The sequence below is a fragment of the Aegilops tauschii genome, chromosome 1 (assembly GCF_002575655.3).
Source record: "Aegilops tauschii subsp. strangulata cultivar AL8/78 chromosome 1, Aet v6.0, whole genome shotgun sequence".
Taxonomy (NCBI): Eukaryota; Viridiplantae; Streptophyta; class Magnoliopsida; order Poales; family Poaceae; genus Aegilops; species Aegilops tauschii.
Window position 1 is genome coordinate 134,055,592 of NC_053035.3, and position 10,005 is coordinate 134,065,596.

The 10,005-nt window shown below is 41.2% G+C and overlaps 1 protein-coding gene across 1 annotated transcript; it reads right to left on the reverse strand.

Annotated features, from left to right (window-relative positions):
* Positions 1–273: 273 nt before the first annotated feature.
* LOC109754084 (uncharacterized) lies at positions 274–8,391 on the reverse strand. The gene is made up of 4 exons (XM_020313013.4): positions 7,699–8,391; positions 1,650–1,805; positions 1,123–1,525; positions 274–505 (listed from the first exon to the last, which is right to left on the reverse strand). Exons 1-3 carry the CDS (start codon positions 8,284–8,286, stop codon positions 1,124–1,126), a joined length of 1,146 nt encoding a protein of 381 aa, XP_020168602.1. The 5' UTR covers positions 8,287–8,391; the 3' UTR covers positions 274–505; position 1,123.
* Between the last annotated feature and the right edge of the window lie 1,614 nt (positions 8,392–10,005).

Below are 10,005 nucleotides of genomic sequence, written 5' to 3' on the forward strand. Positions count from 1 at the left end.
ATACTAGTATCACACACATAGGAGCGGAAGGGTAGCGTCAATCAACAAATCCATATTACGAGATACTCCATCTGTCCCAAATTACTCAAAAGTTCTAGCTTTGCCTAAGTCGAACTCTTACAAGTTTGATAAAGTTCATAGAAAAAATTACTAATATCTACAACATCAAATATGTATAGTATGAAAATATATTTTATGATGAATCTAATGAAGCTAATTTGGTGTTGTAGATGTTGGTTCATTTTTCTATAGACTTGGTCAAGCTTAACAAGGTTTTAACTTGGGACAAACCTAGACCTTCAAATAATTTGGAACAGGAAGAGGAGTTAGCAATGTCTTTCTACAGATCACTTGCAACTGGTGAGACATTCCAGTCAGTCATGACGAACAAAATGTACGAGGCACTCTGCCATTAGCCTTCAAGGCTTTCTACAAATCATCAAGCATAGCCTCATATCTGCAGCAACATAATCTTTCCGAAATAATCAACAAAAGGCACCAGCACCTGTGACAGAATGGAGAATGACAATCATTTGGTCAGGATTATGACAGTTCCTTCATTCAAAAGCAAACAATACACCAAATGCGTTAGATGGATCAAAGATTAAGAAGAATGTCACAAGTTGAAATTATAACCTAACAGTTTTTGCTCCAAGGAAAGTACTCCCTCCGTCCCATAATGTAAGACGTTTTTTGGCACTGCACTAGTGCCAAAAAACGTCTTACATTATGGGATGGAGGGAGTATAAAATAGGAACCAAAGCAGCACAATAGCATTGCTGTTCAAAGCATGCATTGCAGATTTGTGTCTACCAATATTCCCAAGTCCTTAAATGTTAACAGGAAATATGTAATACAGTTAGATTACCAGCACAAAGCAAAAAAAGGGATAACAATTCATTGCACACATAAAAGTTACGACTTTACAGGAATTGAATTATCGCTGAATCAGTCAACTAGAAATCAATGCAAGGGAAATGTATATAAAATGAACATGGTAATGTCATGTAGTTGGTCCAAAAGTTACAGGACACTGTTCAAACAGCTAACCCTGTCTAAATTACATTAACTGTCGCAAGAAAGCAATCAGCAGTAGCATAAAATTGGAAAGATCAATTGTACCTCAGGAATCTACAGCAATTGGAGTTGGCCCAGAGGTTCCATCTATGGATACTTCAACCGCTGCATCAGAATCTGTGTTATTTAATACCGGAACCTCCTTCTCCCTCCAAATTGCATGAACTTCATCAGTTCGGAACCTTTGAGTAAATGTCGAGTCCTCCAGGGGTGTGGTCACACCATGTGCATATGCCAGTAAACCAGTGTATGCAATCATCGCACCATTGTCTATACAATATCGATCATCAGTTGCAAACAGCCTACCCCCTCTCTCTGAGCACATAATCCTCATCATCTCTTGCAAACGTTCATTGCATCCAACACCACCAACAATAAGGACATCCTTCGAATCACAATGTGCCATGGCACGTTCAGTGATTTCAACAAGCATAGCAAAGAGTGTTTCCTGGATATGGCCACCAACTGCCTTAATTAGAACATATACAACTTATCTTCAATCAAAGCAAGCTTAATCATTACCTAAATACTTGTACAAGGATAAACTAAAGGAGTTCAATAATAAATCATACCTGCAATGAGTAGCACAGGTCTGCTGGTGTGCACTCGTTATTTTCAAGTTTTTCAATCGCTGCAGCTTCGATGAAGCTCAATATGCCACTAAATGACACATCCATACCCTTTACAACATAAGGGAGGTCGATGAACTTCTCTCCCTTCTTTGCAAGCTGGAAGAGAGGAAGACATGTAGAGTAGACTGAATAAACATGCCACTGGGAAAGATGAAGACTACATGACACGACCATACATCTGTCGCGGGAATGGGAATAACCTTTTATTTCAAAAAGAAAGGATGGAAGGGACAGGCCAACATGAGATGGAAAGTACGCACCAATATCACACTTGCATTGCACAACTGCTTTTAGTGTTTTAACATTCTTTTCTCACATCCGTTGCAGAAACCATTTATGCTGTATGTTCGTTTTCATTTTTTATCTGTACATTGAGTTGTTAATGAATCTGCTTCATTCGTTGACTCTATTTCAAACATTAATTTACTCGCGCATTTCAAATCAGCTTTTCATTTGCTCAATACAGCCTCTTTGATTCAAATGATTATTTACTAGAGAATTTTGGAGGATTCAAATCCTTACGATTTTTCCCTATGTGGGTTGTTTCATTTGTAGGAATTAGGATTACAATCAGAAAATTTTCCTTACGAATTATTTGCACTAAGTTTCCGTAGGAAAATTTCCATCCACTCCAACCTCAAGTGAAGAATCCTACTTTTTTCCTGCACACAATCAAACGCCCATACTAATCCTGTAGGATTGAAGATGGCATACCACTCCATTCCTGTGTTTTTCCTGTTCGTGCGTTTTGGAAATCCCGTGAATGAAAGAGGCCCCAAGTGCTAATAAAAAAATAGGCTTCCACAGTTCAAACCCAACATCACTTAAATATTTCTGCATATCATACATAACTTACTTGATCAAGATTTTCTACTTTGAGCCTATGGCTGGATTTTCAAAAAAATTGCAGGATATTAGTCAAGATCCTTAACACTGCAAAACAATGAAAATCGGACAATGTTTATGATTTGAGCACATTTAACAATTGAAGAAAACTCAGTCCTGTGGTCTACTGATGTGCAATGAATCTTGGTAAAAGGCAAATATATTTTTGACGGCACAAATAAACAAGCCCATATATCAAATACCATATGAACTGTATGGTTGAAATATGATATTGTTGGTCATGGCTACTACTGAATCAAAATTACCTGACTAAGTAACGTGATACTTCTGAATTTCAACAGAAGCAAGAAGAAAATTGACAAAGAACAATATAGCAACAACTTCAAAGTTCCGTCAAATTTATCAACACCGATCTCTTGTATGAAGTCTGATCTACCCCAGGTTTTGCAACAGCAACAACAACAAAGTCTTTCAACCCCAAACAAGTTGGGGTAGGCCAGAGTATTACAAAAAATTTAAAAATAAGTACGAGAACCTATACATTAAGTCAAGTCCATACCTAATCTATTCTTTACACAATGAAGTGTATCTCACCTAACTGGCATCACGTCCATGCAAGGTAAATAATACTCTCTTTTGTAATAAATCAGCGACACTTATTTTGGGACGGAGGGAGTAGAAAATAGCTCAATCATTAAGGGATAGTCGGATAAGGATGGTCAAATTGGCAGGGTATAGAGGATTGGAGAATATTGAATATACCATAGATTTGGGAGGATGACAAAGAAAGAGATTAGATTGATAAACACTTTACCACAGCTTGATTGGCAATAGATACATGCTCCTCTTTATTTTATATAAAGATGGTTTACTTGGTCCTCAATTAATATCTTATCATTATGGAGCATCTCTAATCTTGCCCCAACTAATTAACATTACGTGTGCATAAACATAGAATTAGGCATTATCTAAGTTAATATAGAGTACTACTTTAATTAGGAATAGAGATAAAATTAGAGATAAAGATCAGCTTAGTATTCATTGAACAAGCGATAGGGTTTCTAGAGACAAGATTCTATTTGTGAAGCATGTAAGCATTGTTGCTGGTGTTATCATCATGTCGGCCCTACACTCTTGTCGTGCTTAGCTATGTGCTTAGGGTTGTGAATCTTGATCCATCTGGGAGATGAACCACGTTTGGTACATGCACATGATAAGTGGATTGTGATCTGCTTCTGGGGATAATTATGTTAATATGACTAAAGGCAAAGGTGAGTGGCCATGTTGGAGAACATGGTGGGTTGTCTCACTTACGCCACTATTAGGACCTGACCTCTCATTATCTTGATCCAAGACTGAGTGTGCTAACCACACGGGGTTATATGGGTCACCCCTTGGCCTAGTGCGGTAGTACCTTACCTCAGACCGCTCCAAGAGTCACATAATTCAGGGTTTCCATTTGGTATATGCATAGAAAGATAATTGGCATAACATGGTAGGATTGTAGCACAGCTTGTCAAGTGGATAAAACTATATTGCGGGAGATAGGCTTGGGTTCTCCATACAACAGTTGATGTTGTATCAAAGATTTGGCCGGTCTCGCGATTCATGTAAAACTCAGATGGGTGACTAGCTGGACTAAATGCAGCATAGGGGAAGTGTTGTGGTCCATGACCCTCTGTCAGCACCCCAATGGGCGGGTGTGATGTGATGCTAAGAGCCGATTGACACGTGTGTGGGTAAATTGGTACACCCCCTGCAAGGTTAAATCTATTCGAATAATCATGTCCGTGGTTATGCCGTTATGGACAACTTGGAGATTGTTGCTTGATCATAGACAACTTTAATGGTTACTTTAAATTGCCAAGATAAGTGCGAAAGCCATGGATTGCTTCCTTGCAGGCGAGTCGTGGGAGGGTTCAAGGTGGTGTATTACTGTGGAGGTTAACATAGATGTAGCTAGTTCTGATGTAAGTCTTGCCGAGTACATTTGTACTCACCCTTGTTGTTCACTAATAACTTGTTGCAGAGTAGGCTTACAACCCCGATGGTGGTTACTACGTGGACCTCAATGTCGGCGTGTAGTTTGGAGGTCCAGACAACAATATATGCCTTTGGAAGGGTCATTGTATTTTGTTCATCCCTCTTAGGCTTTCATTAAACATGTTTTGTACTCGGACATATTTCGTTTCCGCTGATGCTTCATGTACTGTTGGGTCATGAAACCTCTGCTTTTAATATAACTGCTATCTTTGCTCTCTTATGAGACTTTGTTATATGTATGCTTTCAATGGTAGAGTTGTGTTACTTGTTTTCACACACACGGCGTGCATGATGCAAGTATTGATATAAAGTGCACGTTCTGTGTAGGGTCTTGGAATCTATGTTATGCATGTGCTAGCGGATGATCGAATACAGGGTGAAGCAATTCATGTACTGAGAGCTTAGGAGCTATATCACGCTACTCCAACCATGTGTCCATTTTACTGGTTGTGGCTGGGTATGTATTGATGCTTCGGCTCAGTTAGACCAATTGAAGGAATGTTTGAGACCACCCCGCTCGGACGAGGTGATCCAGTAGTGGGGTAGTGGCTTGAATGTTTCGAGCTCCCCGAGACTATTAGGAGCTCACGGCCCATCAAATATTGGTGTCATTGTCCGAGCGTGAATCTCAGCTTTATGTATCATTCTCTATAGCTAGATTTGTATAATTTTGGTCCCAGGGTCCGACGGCGTTTGTATCAAAGTCGGGTTTCGATCCCGAGACCTGTGGGTTATGGGCCCATGTAATAAGCATCTCTAATGTCTATATCTCTACATATTTTGTAAAATGACAAAGAATTATATTATTGCACAAATGTATGCATGTATACAATCTAGCACTGCCTTTTTTGGTAATTTCTTTGATATTCACATGTATTCAAACCCTATATGGTGCACATAAACCTATGCTTCAACTTTTGATATTCACATGAAGCCAAGCCCAGCCAATACAAGTCAAGCAACCAACCATGATCAACAAGTCAAATGAAAGAAAAAAGATAAGACCAAGTCAAAGAGGCCAACTAAGGCAAAGAAGCCTAAGTGGAGAATCCCATCATGGTGGAGGGATGAGAGGGATTGGTCCACCATAGGCTATGGACGTCCCCTCCTAGTACACCATGGACCCGTGGACCAAAGATTAGGTCCACTACCGCTCCACCTACCATCTCAATGGTAGTCTTGTTCATCTGTGAAGGACCCATAGGCTATATAAAGCCCCCATGTGCATGTAACTCGGTCACTCTCAAGAGAATCAAGTGTAGTGCACAGAGGTTCAAGCCTCGTGCGGGGAGCTCTAGGGCCATGTCCGAGGAGCCTCGTTCGACTAGGACCGACGTTCAGGAAGAGAAGTTTGGAGAGTGTACCGAGGAGCGTTGTTCAAGTCGGGCTTCCAACCAAACCTCCCACGATGCCTTCCTAACATAGACTAGATCACAGTCCCTCGAGTCCTCGAGGCAACTGAAACTATTAAGAAAACATTGAAGTGTCAATATTGTCGGTGTACAGCCACGTTTCGTTGTAAGGCCGTCGTGCACCCCCCCAATTAAATCATTATTGTGCTCCCTTTACTAATGACATTCATGATAATCACGATTGCGGACAACATCTGTAATACCTAATAGATAAAATATGAAACTACTTTTCATGATGAATCAAATGGTATAAATTTTGTATTGTGGGTATTGATATATTTTTCTAAAAACTTGGTCAAACATGCACCCGTTTGACTTTTGAAAAAACAAATACACCTTATATAAAGGAACGGAAGGAGTATTGTATAAGCTAATCTGGAGGGCAGTCCAAAGGACTTGAATATCAAAATGGCATCACAAATCCAATTGTTTATTCTGTGTTATGCAATCATCCTACATGGCTACATTGGTCATATGCAATAATACATGGTCCTCTCATTTGCAAATACTATCTCATACAGGCAAGAATCACCAGCTCGGTACATTGAAAATCAATTCGCAGATCAACCAGATAAAAATCCCAATTTTCCACATTCTCAGTTTAGTTCATATATCTCATAATTAATCTATTTATGTTATTATCCCATACAGATCGAAGTGCTTGAAGCAACTAAACAACTCACGCAGTTAGGCCTGAATCACAATTGAAACTAGAAATGAGCATATATGTGCATATACAGCTACAAATCCTCTATAACACTAAGCTCCCTAGTTTTAAAGAGCCCACATTCAATTGAGGTCTCCAATTGGGATTGGGTCATCCGATTTTGACCGGGTCAACAATTTCTCAAAGCTCTCTAATTCAATTCTTTTATACTATACACCATGGTTCCCGATTTTTAAGGCCTCACGATTAACTGAGGTCTTCAATTCCGAATTAGTCAGCCTGGTCAGCAACTTCTCAAGGGCTCTCTCATTCGTGATTCCCTATGTTCCCATTTTAAAACAATTTCATTCAATTGTGGTATTAAATTTTGGATTTGGTTTACGATTTGACTGGGCCAACGATTTTTCAAATCAATCTGCAGCAACCGGCCTATGAAAACATATCAATCCCGTGCACTCTCCAACCACCTAGAAAAAAGAATCGTCACCATGTGATACTATGGCACCAATATAGTACATGCAGCCCCTGACGTAGAAATTTCCCCACATAAATATACGTTAGTTGGCGGATAACACAGAACCGCACCACGGAAGGCCCATCAAATCACCGCATTATAAATAAATATAAAACACACTCCATCATCTCTCCCATCTGTCAAACTAAATATTCCATCAGTTCTACAATATAAGGGGTATTATTTTTTGGAAGTCAAATTTCTTTAATTTTGACCAAGTTCAGAGCAAAAAATATCGACATCCACAATAATAACAAATAAATATTGAAATTCATTTCATGATGAATCTAATCATATCGATGTGATTTATGGATTTTGATATATCCCTCTACAAATTTGATCAAACTTAACATGTTTGACTTTTCAGAAAAGTAAAAGACCTTATATTTTGAAACTTTTTTAAGAAACCCAACAACACCAACGGCGCAGCAAAGCGCACCTAACTTCTAGTAACATTGGTAAACTGGAAGTCATATATAGAGAATTAGCATTTGACGAACGGGTTACCTGCTCGATGTTATACCCAGGGCTGGGGTCATTCGAGAGCTTGAGGATCCTCGCAAAGCGGTCGAGGCAGTTCCCCACGGCAATATCAATGGTCTCACCGAAGATCCTGTACCTCCCTTCGCTATACGCGATGACCTGCGTGTTGCCACCTGAGACGTAGAGCACAACGGGGTCCACGGCGCCGGTGACCGCGCGGCCCATTTCAATGTGCGCGACACAGTGATTGACGGCGACAAGCGGTTTCCCCCATACGAGCGACAGAGCCCGGGCCGATGCGGCGGCGACCTGGAGAGGCCCGCCCATGCCGGGGCCCATGGTGTAGCAAATGCAGGCGAGGTCGGCAGGAGAGGCATCAGCCTCGGCGAGTGCTGCTCGGAGTAGAGGGAGTAGGTGGACGAGGTGGTGCTGCGCGGTCTCCCGGGGCAGGAAACCGTGGCCTGGCGGGGTGATGTACGTATGGCGCGGGTTGGAGAGGATTTGCCCGGAGATGGAGACGACGCCGATGCCAATCTTGTTCGCGGAGGACTCCAACCCTAGAGCAAACGGGCCAGGCGGGCGGCTACTCGCCGGAGACGACGACGAGGCCATGGCGGCGGCGGCGAGGCGGTAGGGTTTGAGGGAGTGGGCGGGGAGGAGGGAAGCGTTACAAAGTGCAGATAAAACTAGCCCAGATTAGATAACCCGGCGTATCCGCGCCCATGCCTATAGAGGCCCATAAGGCCTTGTAAAATGCTACGCGGCTAGCTTTAGGGCCAGATCTTTTGAGTAGCTATGTAGAAATAAGCTGCTCTCAAAATACGGGAGTCCCCTTTCATTTCTCACTTATTATTTGTTGATGACTCGTTGATACTTATGAGGGCAGATGCTGCCAATGCTACCATTCTTAAGAGGATTCTTGATGACTACTCTGCTGCTTCAGGACAGCTAGTTAGTGCTGTCAAATCCTCTATTTATTTCAGTCCTAATACCCAAGTGGATGAGAAGGTGGAAGTGTGCCTGATTCTTGACATTATGACTGAATCTTTATCTGATAAATATTTGGGATTAGCATCAATGATTGGTGTTGACTGTGTGGATTGCTTCAAACATATGATTGAAAGAATGCAAAAACTAGTCAATGGGTGGAAAGAGAGAACATTGTCTTATGGTGGAAAAGAGGCTCTAATTAAGGCGGTGGCCCGAGCCATTCCTACCTATGCGATGGGTTTATTCAAATTTTCGAAGAAAATATGCAAGGGAATCACTAATACTATATCGCATTATTGGTGGGGAGATGGAGAGGACCAACTCAAACTACACTGGTTTGCTTGGTGGAAGATGTGTGTTCTAAAGGTATGGGGAGGAATGGGCTTTTGTGATATTCAGAGCTTTAATCTTGCAATGTTGGCTAAACAGTGTTGGAGGCTCATTGATAATTATGACTCTCTTTGTGCCAAAGTTCTCAAAACAAAATACTACCCCTCTGGTGACCTGCTAAATTGTAAACTATAGAAGGGCTCATCCTTTGTGTGGCAAAGTATTTGGTCAGGGGTCCAAACTTTTAAAAAGGGATGCATTTGGAGAGTTGGCAATGGATTGAAAATCAATATTTGGGAGGATTGTTGGATCCCAAATAGTATGTCCAGGAAAATTATCACAGTGCGGGGTTACTGTGTTCTCACTACAGTTAATGAGCTTATAGACCCAGCTACAGGTGAATGGGATGAAGCTTTGATTCGAGACAATTTCTGGCATATTGATGCGGAGAGGATTTTGCAGATTCCAATACATCAGCATGATACAGAGGACTTCATTGCATGGCATCTCACAAAGTCAGGTATCTTCAGTGTCTGGTCTGCGTATTATACGCAATGGGAAGAATGCTATGAATCCAACACTGCAAATCCGATTGGTATTCGAGGCTCCTCACCACACTTAATATGGAAAAAATTGTGGAGTTTGAAGGTACCGGGCAAAGTTAAAAAATTTATATGGAGATGTCTTCATGACGCCATTCCCTGTTTGTGTGTGCTAGCTAATAGACACATTGCCACTTCTGCACAATGTCCTATTTGTTCGAGGTATGCAGAAGATACATCACACCTTTTGTTTAAATGCGAAAGAGCAAAAGAAATCTGGAGTTCACTAGGGCTATATGAAATGATGGCCAATGTGGCAGTACCTGGTCGGTCGGGAGCTGAGATCTTAGAAATTCTCTTATGCGATCAATATACATCAAGAAAAATATGGACAGACTTGATTTACCTGAGCTAATCTCGGTGGCAGCTTGGTATTTTTGGTGGAAGAGGAGGATGATAAGCCGACAAG

Coding starts and splice junctions, on each gene's coding strand:
- LOC109754084 (XM_020313013.4), bottom strand. CDS start 8,286: ATGGCCTCGTCGTCGTCTCCGGCGAGTAGCCGCCCGCCTGGCCCGTTT. Junction 1,806..7,698: donor CTGGGTATAACATCGAGCAG/GTAACCCGTTCG, acceptor CCTCTCTTCCAG/CTTGCAAAGAAGGGAGAGAA. Junction 1,526..1,649: donor ACCTGTGCTACTCATTGCAG/GTATGATTTATT, acceptor GGCCATATCCAG/GAAACACTCTTTGCTATGCT.